Source organism: Lates calcarifer, unplaced genomic scaffold (assembly GCF_001640805.2).
Source record: "Lates calcarifer isolate ASB-BC8 unplaced genomic scaffold, TLL_Latcal_v3 _unitig_664_quiver_869, whole genome shotgun sequence".
NCBI classification, from domain to species: domain Eukaryota; kingdom Metazoa; phylum Chordata; class Actinopteri; family Centropomidae; genus Lates; species Lates calcarifer.
Window position 1 is genome coordinate 27,821 of NW_026117888.1, and position 16,284 is coordinate 44,104.

General features: G+C 38.9%; 1 protein-coding gene across 2 annotated transcripts in view; it reads left to right on the top strand.

Moving 5' to 3' along the window:
• LOC108879441 (protein 4.1) overlaps positions 1-16,284 on the top strand; it is a 40,352-nt gene that overhangs the window by 12,064 nt on the left and 12,004 nt on the right. For both annotated transcript variants that reach the window (XM_018670714.2, XM_051069228.1), the window contains exons 13-14: positions 1,034-1,096; positions 4,205-4,375. In XM_018670714.2, the coding sequence (XP_018526230.1) occupies positions 1,034-1,096; positions 4,205-4,375 (234 nt within the window). The remainder of the gene's footprint in view (positions 1-1,033; positions 1,097-4,204; positions 4,376-16,284) is intronic.

Consider the following 16,284-nt stretch of genomic DNA (forward strand, 5'->3'; position numbering starts at 1 on the left):
ATCCATAATATAAATACATATTTTTGACAAGGAACCCTTAACATTGGTTATTTGGTTATATTTTGTTATTTTGAATTTTAAAATATGCAGTGAGCAGGACATTTTACATTAGCAAAAAAATGTCAGTGCTCTCTGGTGGAGTATTAGGGCAACTGTGATCAAAACATTAGAGAAAGTCATAATATCATGAGAATAAAAATCCTAATAAAATCACAACTTTAAAAAAAAAACAATAAAATTTAGCTCTTGTAACATCCTTTTCTTTCAAACTATTGTAACTTCATTCTAGAAATCTTGCCATTTTTAACACTTAACCTTATATAAAGGAGACATTACATGCTGATATACTGTATATACTGTAGATGATGAATTTAACACAGCAGAGTTGAATGTTTAGCAGCTGGTAGCCAGATATCTCCCTCAGAGGTTGGTGAATATTGGGCCAGAAACATGAATCCAAATGAATGATAATGTTGATCTGTAATTGCTGAATGTGTAAACAAGAGACTGTTTACCAATGAATGAAAAAAAAATTAATGTGCTTAACTGATATACATGATTGGTCTAAACTAAAAATGGGTAATTCTGAATAAGCTCATATGTATCAATAAGATAATCAATCACTTTTGAAAGTTTAAGACTCAACAATTTTCATTTCATTTCATATTAAATAAACAAATTCCTGAAGTGACTCCTCCAGACAAGCAGACACACACTGATATCTCTCCTCCTGAGCACTGCACTGCAGCAGCCTTTGCATGCGCAGCATGCAACTTTCACATACAGCAGTGAGTATATCTTCCTGGCTTCTCACACATGACTGGCTGTGTGTAGCTGAATTCTCAGTTTTGTCACTTGCTGAGCTGGGCACACCGGGAGCTGCAACTCCACACCGCTTTTATTTTTTGTGATTCATGTCATTGCCATGGTCAGTGCTGCTCGCTGTTCACCATTGCAAATTAAATATTAAAATGTTTGAATCAATTCTGCATTATTTTCAACCAGCTCTTCCCTTTTTCCTAATTTCCCACAGAAAAGAGCTAAGAAACTTGAGGGTGAAACTATTTATATCAGGCATAGCAATTTAATGTTGGAGGTTTGTATCTTCAGTTTTCAGATTATCTGTTCTGGCTGTTTGCCATCATGTTTTTCGTCCTGCATGGAGTTTGTGTTGATTTTCTTTTGCTTTGACACCTCTGTTTCTCTTAATTTCTTGCCTTGTTTTCAGCTTAACCCTAAAGGCTTGGCATGCACTATTTTCCTCTCTGATTCTCATGCAAGTAGCTTCACTTCACTTTGACATTGTCATTGTCATTTTCTATTCTATGAAATATATGATTGGGAAAGGTCTCTTTTTTGGTTTAAACTGGTACTGCAGATTGGTCTTAGGTACTGAAACAAACAATTTATAAGTAAAAATGTCTGAGATGTAATCTGTTCTAATGGTTTCAACTCAATACTGTTAAAGTGATCTTTACATAACTGAAGATATACTGTATATGTCTATCTTCAGTTATGTAAAGATGGGGATCTAAAAGAGAAACCAAACATCAGCGTGTCTTGTTACAGTTAGAAAAAAAAATCCAAAAACATCATTGACGTCCTGGTTTTGAAACAGCTGTGATCTAAACACACAGCAACTCAGGAGGTGGTTCAGGTTTTTATTTAATGTGTTCAATAATTTTAGAAATGAACGATAAAAAACGTTGATGAGGTTTGTACGACCACAACAATCTGATGCTATTTCAGTTGTGTGTCTACTGTATCTCACATCATAAATGCTCACATCATATCATAAACTGAGACACAGAATACCATTGGAAAGCAGCTGTGGTCAACAGATACTATAAGAATCACTTGTTATTAGCAATTTGGAAGTGTTCCTGCTTTAACTACAATAAACACTATTTTTTATGCTGATTTAAACGCCTCTACTGTTTGGGGCGCGATTAGTTTAAATGGTTTATTTACATTTTAAGCATTATTCCATCATTGCTGCACATTTGCTTTGTATATATAATTTGCTCCTGTTGATAAACTTAAAAAGAAAGTGGTCTGTTGTCAGCGTACAGTCTGACACACAGTTTCCACCAAAATACAACTTGCTTTGCACTGCCTCTTTTCAATGGACCTCCCACCTGTGCCTCTCTCACCACCTGTGCACTGTGCACTCTATGCAACATATTACAGGAAATTACCAAACTGACAGTAATTTAATAATAATTTGATTGAATGATAATTTGAACCAGGACTATGAATAAAGAAGGCTTGTGTTTTGTAGGCTTTGCATGAATGGGAGTTAATGACTGTGAGAATCTGTTGGTTCTGCGTACCAGCCACACAGTAGTTTCAGTACCTGACCTGCTGTTTTACCATGTTGTCCACAGACTCTCTTCTCAGCAGACATTTTGACGCGTCAAAGCAGGAAAAGCACAGGTGTAAATAGTTACATTAATGATGGCTCAATTCCATTAAGTGTCCTAATAAGCCATCTCAGTGAGAGAGCATGCACAATAAAAGAGGCTCATCTAAATGGAATGCAGCCATCATCAGTGTTATTAATTCTACCTGTGTTTTCTCTGTTTAAGTCAAAATGTCTTCTGTGAAAAGGATCTACTGACAGAGAAGATTAAACAGAAAATACTTTTTGGTTGTTTCCCAGTTGTATATGTCTCAGTTATGTCACTAACAGAATCTGAACACTGCTGCTGTTGTTCTCATTGGTCCTCATGGTTACTGAGGACTCCCAGTCTCTTTTCATTTGATTAATTTACTACGTGGACCTAAGACCCTTGCAATGCTCATGCTGTGCTTTACTGTCTGTCTGTGACTCTGTATTTCTGTCGCCCTGATTACTGTTATCACTGTGCCATATGACATTCTGAGTCCATATGATTTCAGAAGAGAGGGATGACATGTGCTTACTACAGCTTGATAAAGTGAATTTCCTCTTTTAAGGCTGCATTAGAGACTACATGTATGATAAAAGGCATCATAGTGACAAACCTACAAGTATACAGCAATATGCAGCTCTACTATCTTGGCCTCTTTAAGTTCAGTTTAGCTTTTTACAGCCATATCATATCAGGGAATGACTTCAGCCTGCAAATTATGTGACATGTCACCCCCCTTCTCCATGTGTCTGTGTTGTATCTCTATTTGTTTTTCAGCCTGCCACCTATACACCCTGGCAACAGTCATTTAAATATACAGTAGTTACCCACGGTTGGATAGTTACTTTGTCAGATCAAAATCCACGTGAACATAAAGCAGGCTAATAAATAGACAAAAATGACAGCTTGGAGGTGCCACACAAAACAACACCTATCATCCAAATCAACCATAAGTTTCCTTCAAAAATAGCACAGTGTATACTTAAATATATGTAGATATTTAAGTTGATCCTTCACTATGGAAACAGGTGTGTATACATAAACAGCCCGAGCCACTTAATTTCTTTTACTTCCTTTCTTAATTTACTGAAATTGCTGGGAGATTGCCGTATTCAGTGTGCAGACTAACTTGCCTTTTCCTTATTTGCCTTTGTCCTGCACCTGTACTTGCATTCCATCAAACCTGCTCACCATATGCAGGTTTTTCAGAGAAATTTGAAACCTCCTGTGTTCCTTGTTGTTTCAAATCTCCTCTTCCTGGCATTGATAGAAGTCATAATCTGTGTGCCAGTGAAGCAGTGCCTAATTAGTAACCAATAATCAGGAGTAATACTTAGCGCCTGTGCTACTCAATCTTTGTTATCATGAACTTTCAGTGGATGAAATATGGATCACATATCACAGGAGATAAATGATAACTCCTCCAAATTCAGTCTGGTGGTCTAGTTTGTCTGAAAATATTTTCTTCTATGACCTCAGTGTGTCATTGGGAATAAACAGACATAATCATTGTGCATGCTTTTGAAATAACACAAAGCTGCACTGCATTTTAAAGAAACTTTTGTCGACATATTGAAAGAATGGCAGATTGACTTCTTTTTCCACATTGGAAGATTCATTATTGTTGGCTGTTCATTTCATTTCATTATATAAAAGTACATTTTCAGTAGCGTGCCATGCTCTTTTTACTCCCTTTTCACCCATTTCATTCACATCTTACTGAATCATTTTCTGTCATCCTGTTTTCTCTCCCATTATTGTCATTCAGTCTCTTCTATCTACCTATTCTGACTTTTACATTCTCGTTGAAGGACCTGGATAAGACCCAAACTGAGATCATGCGTCACCACACTAGCATCAGTGAGCTGAAGAGAAGTTTCATGGAGTCTGTACCGGAGCCTCGGCCCAGTGAGTGGGACAAGCGTCTTTCCACCAATTCACCTTTTCGTACAGCAAGCATCAATGGCCAGCTCCAACCAGCGGTGAGTCCAGAAACCTGAGAAGAAAATGCACTGCAGCAGTACTGTTGATTATTCTTGAGTACACATCATTTCATCCACAGTGTCAGCTTAAGGTGTCTTTTTCATGTGACACAGCTATGCTAGCAGCTTCTTTGGCTTCCAGTCTTGCGCTATACTAGTCTTAGATGTGCTAAGCCAGGCTAAATCTTTAGCCAGCCTATGTGCTGGACACTCAGAGGAAAAACATGTCAAATGCATATTTTTCTAAAACATCAGACTGTTCCTTTAAACCACAGTATTTACTGCACAACACAATTTGTCACTTGAGCAGGCAGCTCCGAAACCCTGAACAAACTCTTGGCTAAACTTTGTATACTATCTAACTAACTAGCAGGCTATTTGCTACTAACAGGCACTTCAGCTAGACCTCATCTGCAGACTATAAAAACACTTTAGGACAGTGATTAAATTTGACATCAAGCCCACAATGGGAACTATGATCTATCTGTGTTTGTCATGTATTATCATCACATTTGTACAGACACCTCTGATGGTCATGTGTTAGGAAAAACAAGTTGACCCCCATTACTTTCATTTGATAAAACCCTGTCACACATCAATTCAAGATAATTTTATTTTACACATTTGCTTCAGAATTCTTTACTAAATGCCTTTTTCACAGAAGACAATTTTACATGTCCCAGGAAATAAATGCAGGTGTTAAAAAATAAGTGAGTGTTGGCTAAAATCCATGTAGTTGCTTCAGTTTTAGGTTTCTGATACTGTTCAAGATGGCTCACAGTCACAGTGTCATGACTTGCTGGGACATTTAAACAGAGCAGTGCCATTGTTAATGTTATCAGTAACAGCTGGGCTTTTAATGCCATGACAAGTCAAAATGTCAACTGAAAAGGGGCTATCTGTACACACCAGTGCTCCACCTATACTCAGATATGAGGACATCTGAGTGGAGGTCAATGCCTGTGTGTGTCAATTAAAGACACACACTGTTTTAAGAACAAGCAATGCATAACCAATATCAAAGGAAATATTAAAGGATTTCAATTAAATTTTTGACAGAGGGTTCTTCTATCGGCATTAAAAATGTGAGGTTTTAATTTTTTCCTGTAGTATTGCATAATACCACACAAATTAAAATGAATCAGATTACCACAAAGGAAATACTACAAAGACAACAGCAGTTGTTCGCTTTGCATGGTTGTATGGTTTGTATGGTTAGTTATCAGATCTTACCAGTCTTTAGGTGTAAGTTCCCACTATTTGTGTATAATGTTTACAATATGTACAGACCTGCATGGAGATATGTTATGGGAAAGACACATACATGCATATGGTATTGAACATAAATATATTGTTGTTGTCCATGAAGAATAGAGCAGATGTCCACAATGTACTTAATCATCTAGAACTGCTCACTGGTCCTCCACTTGGTGGTGCTGTTGGCTCTCTCCATATCATTCCACTGCTTTAGCATGACAATAACTGCAGTCACAGAGGGACTAGACTACACTTTTTTTTAGACATTTTTTTTTTATTTTTGCCAATGTGAAGATGGCATGTGTGTGTATGTGTGTGCAGGGGAAGATGCCCACAGTTGTACCTGCACACAGAGTAGTTGATGGCGTGTCTGAGGTAAAGATGCTCTGATCTAGTACTTTCTGACACAGGCTGCAGAAGGTCAACACTGTCCAGCGTTTCTTCATGAGCAATATAAAGAATGGCACTTGAAGGCTATGGCCATGGCCTACTTTTAATAAGCAGCTATCCAACTTAAGCAGACTGTGCTCAGCTGCAGCAAAAAGGGTTCAGTATGCTTCAAACCAACTAGTCCGTGTAAGTGTTGCCTGAACATATCAAAAGGCAGAGGTGCTTATACTTGTCCCAAATGGAAACACATGCACACTTGAAGGTGTAGAGCTTTGCCATCACAGAGAGGAACAAGACTTGATGATTTATGGGTTCAAGGGTGGATACCTTGGGACAATCTCTTCATGGTGCTGTACTTGGCTGTTTACAAGAAAAGTGACAGAAGTAGTTGTGTGAAAAATGGAAAAAAGAGTTTGTAAGACAGATTAAAACTGCATACCTTCTCACCTCCACACACCTGTCCGATCACTTTATCACGTTGGTTTTGGAAAAGTTGCAGAAACTGTTAGATGCAGTCTGCCTGAAATGAAGTCGGAAACGACAACAATTGTTTGAAGCATACTGGCACCTTTGTAGGTGCCTTGTCCTGGATCCCACTCCCTTTAACCCTAAGCTCACGCCCTTACCACTGCCTTTGCTCTGTGAATGGCTACTGCAAGCTTTGTCATCTTGCCTGATGTGCCAATCAATCGCATGGCTGGGTTAGTCCTAATAATGTATTCGCATGACTCTTGTGCCTGATGTGATCAATGAAAGAGTGAGAGGCAGAAGAACACAGGGAAATAAGTTAAAGAACAATGATTAGTAGCCAGAGGACTGACACCCATCCCCTTCCCCCCCTACCCCCTCTTCTGTCTCACCCTCCAAATCCACTTCTCTGTATCTGTCCCTACCTGGATGTCTTTATGTGTCCTTTCTTTGTCTCTGTCTTGTACCTCTGCCCCGTCTGTTTTCCTCTCCTTCCCCTTACTCTGTGAAGTCTGGGCCTGTTTGGGCCCTAGTTAAATCCCCAACAACTCCATCCTCTTCCTCACAGCTTCCACCATCTTTTCCTGTTCGCTCAGACAATGACACTGAAGGTCAGAGAGGATCTCAGTCCTCCAATGTGCTGTTGTCTCCCACCCAAAATTTGAAGACACAGTTTCTATCCCAGACATGGGGTCCTGCACAATAACCATCTTCCTTTTTTAATACTCAAAAATCCAGCAACAACGATTTTTTTCACCTGAGGCACAGTTTTGGTAATTTTATATTGCTATATTGCTGAATGCTAGGAATTATGATGACACATGAAATGAAGAAACAGAAATAGTCTCCATTGCGTCACCATCTGCCAGGTGGAAATTCTTAGATTCTCCCTGAGCTGTTAGATTCTTGCAGGCCTAAACACAGATCTTGCCTTGTGTGCAATACTACATCCCCATCACCTCCGCAGAAGTACCGTAAAAAGGTGATTCATGGCAAGCTCTTCCAGAGTTAATGCCAAGATGCCAAGATAATTGACAGTCTGTTGGTGCATTGTAAAGCAATGCAGATGACATATTATGGTTTTGCCAGCCCATACCAGTCAGATTTTCTGGTGTTCTCTCCTTCCTGCTGGCATTTGGACAACTTTACACTGCCAAAATGGTTTGCACTAGCTATCAGATAGCTGACTTAGCTGTCAGAAAATGCCTGTTGTACTCCCACCATGGAGCAGAGATTTATTAATCCTCAGTTCACTCCTCTTCCCCCCCTTCCTTCCTTCCCCTTTTGCCATCATAGCTCTGTCAAAGGTGCAGCTTGATTAAACCACCTTACTGTCCCTGCCCTCTTTTTTACAAACTACAGAATCTTTCAGTGGCTGTTTTTCTGTCTGAGTAACTCAGTTAGAGCTTATTCTCGGACTAATGATTTGATTTCAGTGTTTAAATGAACATTTTACATAAGGCCTGTTGTCAATAATAAATCAGTTCACAGTCCTCCTCCCTCTTTGTTTCAACAATCATAGCTTAGTTAGAGTGGAAACAGTTATGTTCAAATTATTTCAAACAGTAGTAATTACCCTTCTGCTATGCCCCCTTACCTTAGTTACTGCTGCTACACCTGTTGAGCTTTCCACTCCGCAGCACTGCATGCAGTATGTAATGGTAACAGTGGCAGATTTGCCACCTTCAAATTATGTGGTACTTCTTGAAAAAATGGTCCCTTTAATTCGCAGACCAAAGTAGGCATCACATTTTTTGTCAGTGACCATAGACTTTTGCAGCTGAATGGTCAACTGTGGCTACCAGATTTTAGCAGCTGTAGTCACCTACCTTATTAACTCCTAGTTTGACTGACTTAAAAATGTGAATTAAATATCAAAATGAAAGCCCAGCAAAGGATCTTAAATGTGCATTTGATGGCTGCATACACAATATCATGCTAACTCGGTGCAAACTGAGGCAAAAAGTCAGCTTCCTGGCCAGTTGACAATCCATGTAGAAGTCATGGAAATAAAGGAGAAACTTTTTTTTTTTTTATTGCAGGGTAGAGCTAGTTAGCTCTGGAATAAAAGTACAGAAAAAAAACACTTGCAAACCAATACAGGCAAAATATAAAAATATTTTTCACTTTCACACTAGAAAAGGTCAAACTTCACCAAATCCATAAATAGCCAGAGAGGGCCACTAATGTGTCTGAACTATGTCTTACACAGGGCATTTTCTAACATCACCTATAACTCTATATCATTTGATTAATTAATGATATGCTAACTCATGTCTACAGAGGTAATGCTACATTACCACTGTAGATAGTAAGCTAGTAATCTAAGCATGTCAATGTTACTGGCTTTCCTAAGAGCAGATAAATACACTGCTCTTTTATATTTAGCTTTGGAAAGGCAATGATTAAGACATACCATAGTTTTTAGATGCCTAGTATTGATCTGACTAGTGACCCATGCGTTCCATTTTATCATGTGGACAAATCCAAACCAGAGCTGCTTTGTATAGTTACAGTTGTTAAACTATGACTGGACAATTGCTCATTAGGGTAGGGCTTTAGCAAATGGTCACTTCCCTCAATGTACCCATATAGTTGACAGACTGGAAGGAGTATTTATAGGGTTGTTTTAATTCCTCTGTAAGATCACACACAGTCTGGGTCCATACAACAGTTTGTTGGTTTCAAATGGAACCATCTATAGCCTCTGCAACTGTCACAATTATAATCACACAGAAGCAAAAAACAGATTTATCCTGTTCCATATATCAGTAACTTACGTATGGCATTTATCTATGGCTCCCCAAAGCTCATGGCATGGAGTAACTGTGTGATTTTTGAAGTGAAGCGAATTGTCTGTACATGTTATTATTTTTCTCTCTGGCAACAACAGAAACAACTTCATTAAAAGTTGTATGAGACAAGGGATTGCAGGGACGAACGCATGTCCCCTCCCTGCTAATTACCCTCCATAGCCTTCCTTTCTTGTACCTTCCCTACAGCATCTCCTTCCTCCATTTCCTTGTCCCTCTATCCCCCTTCCTCCCTCTCCTGTCAGTTGACCATATTCCACTTCTGTGTTCATTGTTATCTGTCTCTCTTGGTCTGCTGCTGCTGAGCACAGCGAGGGAGGCAGTCTCTGTTCGGACACAAGGTAAGAGCATATAGTTTGTCCCCAGTGCCAGGGGGGCCACCACTGTACAGACATGACTGCCTACTGGAAGACAATGAGGACAGTGAGGTTGATTGGGTTGATGATGATGCGGAGGAGGAGGAGGAAGAGGAGGAAGAACAAGCTCATGGTCACACTCTAAGGGTGGCTATCAATGTGCCAGAGGAGGGAAGGAGCTTGGATAACCCATGTGAGCTAAACCCAGCCAGGCTCAAGCACTCCCGGATGTCTTTCTTTCTGTCAGGGCTGCTGGTGATGGCCCTGACCATGCTGTGGCTGGCCTTTATTTAAAAGATACAGAAGTGGGGAGATGCCTAAACACTTAATCCTGCAAGGTGCCCCTAGCCACCTAGAGACTTCTTCATTCAAGTGCTGTTGTGACCCTCTGTCTACCTGAGAACTATCTGCTCTATGCTTGCAATTATTTCTATTATACTCTTCCACACACCACATTTCAGCAAAAATGGCTGGACTCAAAATGAAATTTTACTCTTTGAAGCGAGCTTATGTAACTTTTGCTCAACAGTGGCCACTGTGGCCATGAGTAGATGACCTTTGCTAAGCCCCTCCCCTGCTTATTTACCGTTGCTGTGCTATGCCTGTCAACCTCTTTACAATGATAACTGCGGCAGATTTATTAGTGACATATCCATAGCAAATCCATATCCTTTCACATAGAAGTATTCAAAACAACCTATTCTCCTCTTTACCTAAATCATCAGTTTTACTGACTGAAATGACAGCTGTCACTGGCAGAGTTCATTTGCTTCTGCTAGCTAACTAACTAACTAACCTCAAGTGCTTGAAAACTGTCTCTTGCTGAGTTGTTTTTAACCAAGAATGTATCCACTTACATACATGACAATGTATCCATATTAAAACCTGAGTCTAAAGCTACTTGTCCTAGGATTTTAGAAGTGGAAATCATGACAGACTTTGCTGATTTGAATCCCTTAATTCAGTTCTGTTTAAAGAGTGGTAGTCACATACACTCTGGCCACTCACGGTTTCACTAAACTAAATGGTCACATTGCTGTTCAAAGGCACTTCGGTATATACTTACATAAGTGAACACATCACTGTTCAAAGGCACTTCAAAACAGTGTGGTGCAGCTCTGACTCTGTCTTCAGTTCTGCAGTATGTTCAGTCTCTTTCTGGTTCAAGCTGTCACATTTAGTTTAGTACAAATCTATACAAGCACTGCACATAAGATTTATAGTTCAGCACCCAATTGTTTTAGAGAAAGCTATCATTGTGATTGTTTGTGTGACTTTCACAGTGTTTTATTAAGCTTTTAATGAGAAAGTAACATACTCTGAAGTTGACAGCTGTCGGTCACCTTTGAGTAGCCCCACTGCTAAAAGCAACTGATTCAGTCACTGACACTGGCAATTCAGTGTTGTTAGTTAACTCCACTCTTCCACATGTAATGAATACATTTAAAGGCTTTGGGAATGAGGACAAACCACAGAATTTGGCAAACATAACACTGTGTAACTTAAGACGCTTTTCCAGGAGATATAGCTGCATTAGGGACCAGCTCTCACACAGATGTTCCAGTCCTGAAAAAAAGTCTTATGTAGCCTCTAATGCCACAAAATAATGTAGTTAATAATTTTGCTCCTTACTTGCCACTGGAATTAAAGTGACCAGTGTGATTAAGGTGACCACTGCAGGTAGTAAGCAGGTTTGCCAGGTATGCTAACATTAGTAGCGTATGTTAGAGCAGACAAACACACTGTTTAATCCACTCTTTACACTCTTGCTCTTGTGTTTCTGATTGGAAAACAAAAAGAAAAAGAAAATTAGTCCTCCTTACGATAGCCCCATGCACTCTGCTTCATCCTGTGAAGAAGTCCAAAGGCTGACAAACCTGACATGCCTAGTTATGGTTGCTAAGCTATCACTAGACATTTGCCATTCAGGAGAGACACTGAGCAAAAGGTCGATTACAGTGCAACGGTAAATGCTAAACACATGTCATGTAAAATCCCTGGTAATGTCAGTTACAGAATTGCCTGTCTCAGTTTACTGTTTTTAGCTAACATTAGCCACCGTCAGCTATTGGTCATATCAAGTAAGACCGTTGCAGAAAAATTTCTGGGTGAACTGAATTATGCAAGGGTGTTTTATATTCATTAGAAATTCAACCTTACCGATTTGTAAGAGAATGAAGTGCTATTTCCTATTTTAAAAGTTACATTATCTCGCTTAAAGAATCAGTAAGAGGTAGCATTTCTTTTTCAGAACAAGAAAACCCTTTTCTCTGTGTTCTCATAATTGAAATTACTTACTTACTTAATGATGATAAAGACTTGCATTGTATATATAGTACAGTGTCCTTAGTAGTTAGTGTTTTTTGCTATTCACTGAACATCAGTTTAGTTCACTACAGGGATGTACTAAGATGCATGATGAATTTTGAAATATACTAATATCTCATATCCTTCTGTTAAACAGCCCTTGGACAACATTATATGGAGGAAGTATATTTAGTTAGTTGACCAAAGTTCTCTGACAGTGTTAAGAATCTGTGTGCAGCTTAGCAGACTGCTGTTGCAGCTGACATGCATTAGCCCTGTGTTAATCACGGACCAAGTATCAGCAGACAATCAGGCCAGGTATAAGTTTAGAATATATCAGTGGAGACAATGAATTACTCAGGAATGCATTACAGCAATTTCATACTTATCCACTAACTTAAGTTCAGCAAATATTGACTCTTAATTGTACCCATAATCTATGGCTGGATGAACCATAGAGATACTATGATGAACTATGATGTGACACTAGGATGATAATACAATATCCAAATGGAATACAACTACAGGGCAATGCAGGGCCATTATTTTTGTAGTCTTCCAGGTGTTAAGAACAGCAGACATAAGCAACATTTTCATTACTGACTGTTGTTTGAACAATTACTGAGCTATCTTAATCTTTAAAGGTTACAGATAAAGAAACAATCTTGGGAGTGCAGCACAATGGTGACAAAACAGTAATAGTTTTGACACAATGTAGTGGGTTTTGAAAGGTTTCATGAGCCTAACAGGAGAATTTTCTAAACCTAAAAAGAAACATGGCAAATCAACATATTAAGATAAGGTGTAACAATCATCAGGACTGGAGATATGCAGTTTCCACTGGATGATGAGGTCTAGCAACCAACAAGGATAAAGGGAAAATAATAGCAAGCAAAAGTAAGAACTTTCAATACATCTAAATATGTAATACATAATGTTCTGAAGTAGTTGGCTCAGTACTGTCCTGCATTACTAATGTACAATGCCTTAAAGTGAAACTGTTGTACTTCTTAAGGCATGGTGTACTTGTTTACATGATATTGTTGGTTATCAAAAACCTGTTAGTTGACTGATAAATGTGGTTTTGTATGTCTAGCTATGATATGCAACTTTTCTCTTTTGCATAGGCCAAGCTTGTCAAAATCCTGCTCAAAGACTTGTGACTCATTTTGATAAACTGCACACCAATTAAAAAATTCTACCCTTAAGGCCCAGTCACAGCAGCAATCACAGCAGCGAAATTTTGGATCGTTCAGTTCATTTCAATTCTGCCGTTAATAACAAGATCCTGTTGCAGAGGCGAAGTATACAGTTTTGACAGTGCTGACCTGCAGACACACACACAGTTCAAAAATTAAGAACCCATTATATCAGCTGTTTCCCAGTCTAATTGTAATTATGAATGGTCACGTTGTGTGAATCACACAAATTTGACTGCAGAACTGTTGGTGCAGTCTGTGTTTATTCACACCAAACAGCCAGTTAGCAGTGGCTAGCACCTGCTCAGATGGACAGAAGATGGACACAAGACACCAGAAACTTGAACACACCTTAATAATTTAGCACAAATTTCCTGGCACTATTTGATTCCCAAAAATACATATCAGTACACTGATATATGTTGACTGTACTGATCCTGTTTGGAACAGTCTTTTGACATACTGGCCTACATTACTACAGTTGTGTGAATGTCGACCACAGAGATGAATACAGTACATTCCAGATACTTGCTGAGAAAGGAACTATTTTGAAACCTGCCAGTACCAGAATGGTTAGTTAATAGCAGACATAAGGTCTGACTGGTTAAAAGTGAATGTGGGGTACATAACAGTTGATACACTTCTCAGATGTTGTCTGCCTTTATTGTTGTTGCAGTATCTTTCTTGTTGAATGGTAGCAGTGACTGAAAATGTATGTGTGTCCTGTTAACAGAAATAAATGACCAAGTACGCATGGAATCCAAAAAATGCTAATGAATTTTACAATATAACTGCAAAGTGAAACATTTTAATGTTCAACACCAGTGTTTTTTAAGTTATTTCTTTTGCAACCAAAGCATGGTTAGGGTTAGGCAACTAGAACATTAAGATTAGAGAGACAAATGGTCATGGTTTTTGGAAAAGGAAATTAACTATTGGATCATCACCAGGCACAGACTCTTGTCTCCAGGAACACACCCACTCCGCACTACATGAAGGGCACGCTACTTCCTGAGTAGGTCTTGAACGTTGGCATTTAATTGTCATGGCTATCAGGGAAGTGGGCCATTCAGGAGTACTTGTAAAGTCTTCTAATAAGACTTTGTATGAAATCTCAGTTTGTACAGATATACATAAACTGTCAAGTACTGAAAGTTGGCATCAGAGGTGCGATCAGATTAATAATCCTGTTGCTTATAGGGTGGTGCAGGAATGAGTCCTAAAACCTGAAAATAAGTTAGCATTTTAGCACTTCCAGTTCCATCGTTTCAAAATATTGTCTGTGGTTAACACAAGGTCAAGACACAGAAAGTACGTCAGAAAATACGCCATTTGTGATTTTTAAAAGCTTTTATGTGTCTTAAAAAAGGTTGCTAACGAGTGGCTAAATGAGACTACAGAGGTTGTGGATGTCATAACGCTGCACACGAGAAGCTAGAAACTATCAGTAACTTTATAAGAACAAAGGCTTTTCTAGAGGAGGTAAGCGGCTAAATCAAATTACAAATTAGAAGCCTGATGATGATGACATGGACGTCATGCGACCCATTCCTTTTTTGTCGAGGGAACCAGAGTGATGCTATGTCATCCCTGCACCACTCTATTCTGTGATCAGATATTTCCTTTGAATAATATTTTTGCCAGTTTTATACATTTTATTGTGGTGAAGTTTTAGTTTTAAACATTGTGGAAAATTACATTGTGTAATGTTTGTAAGCTGTAAAGCTGTTGACCCAGGCATTGGCTAGTTTGGCAAGCAGCCATTCTAGTGTCACAGCACCGATGCTGCAGAGTACTGCAATACTCATTCTGCTGGTAGTAGCTACATACACTGAGCACTTTATTAGGAACACCATACTAATATTGGGTTGAGCCTCCCTTTGCTCTCAATTCTTCTTGTCATAGATTATCATGCTTGAAGTAGCCATCAAAAGGTCATAGTAAATTGTGGCCACAAAGTTACACATATGGTCAGCAATGATACCATGTGGCATTCAAACAATAACTGGTATTAAGTGGACATTCATTCACATCATTATACCACCAGCAGCAGCCTGGACTGTTGACATAAGGCAGGTTGGTTTGCTGTTGAGACCAAATTCTGCATGACTCAATAGAAATCCAGATCCATCAGACCAGGCCATGTTTCCAGACTTCGGCTGTCCAGTTTTGGTGAGCCTGTGTCCACTGCAGCCTCAGATTTCTGTTCTTGGCTGACAGGAGTGGAACCTGTCATGGTCCTCTGCTGTTGTAGTCCATCCACCTCAAGGTTCAACATATTCATTCTGAGATGCTTCTCTGCTCACTACAGTGAGCCGGTCTGATTACACTTTTTCTTCATTCTGATGTTTGATGTGAACATTGACTGAAGCTCATGACCTGTATCTGCAGGATGTTATGCACTGAACTGCTGCCACATGCTTGGCTGATTGGAAAGTTGCATGAATGAAAAGGTGTACAGGTGTTCCTTATAAATTGCTTGGTAACTGTTTATTTTAGTTGTTATGCAGTATGAAAAGTTGCATACTTAGCTTTAAATCTGTCCATGCAGGCGTTTAAACACTGCCCCCTCAACAGTAGAGGTAGAGAAATTGAAACCTTTTGGTTCATTTGTCAATACTGGAAGTACAGTATGTTGATGGTCCACTAAGCTGTTTCTTAGTGCTCCATATATTCTTTAATTTGATCTCCTTTTTACACCAGATCATTCTACTGCTGTGTGGTTTCCATAATTTCAAGACTCAGAATTATGTATTTAGTTTCCTGAGAACATTTTCAGGTTTAGTTTTAAAGGATATATTCTACATGAATTAAGTTTGAGTCAGTTGACATTACATGATATACCAATTAGTAGGCTTTATTTTTCTTGCATCATTAGATCATCCTCTAAGATTTCATTGCCATATATAATGGATTCTTAAGTATAATTTCAACTTTAAGGAATGTTGTATCCACAGTATAGATGTTGCTTGAAGCCTTTAAAATGTAAATGTAGAACTGAAAAATGTATGACTGAATCGAAACAAACTCTGGGAAAGTATAATGTTTACCCTTTGAGATGTTGGCGGGACTGACATAATACAACATGTAATGTGTCTTACTACTTTTACAACACTGCT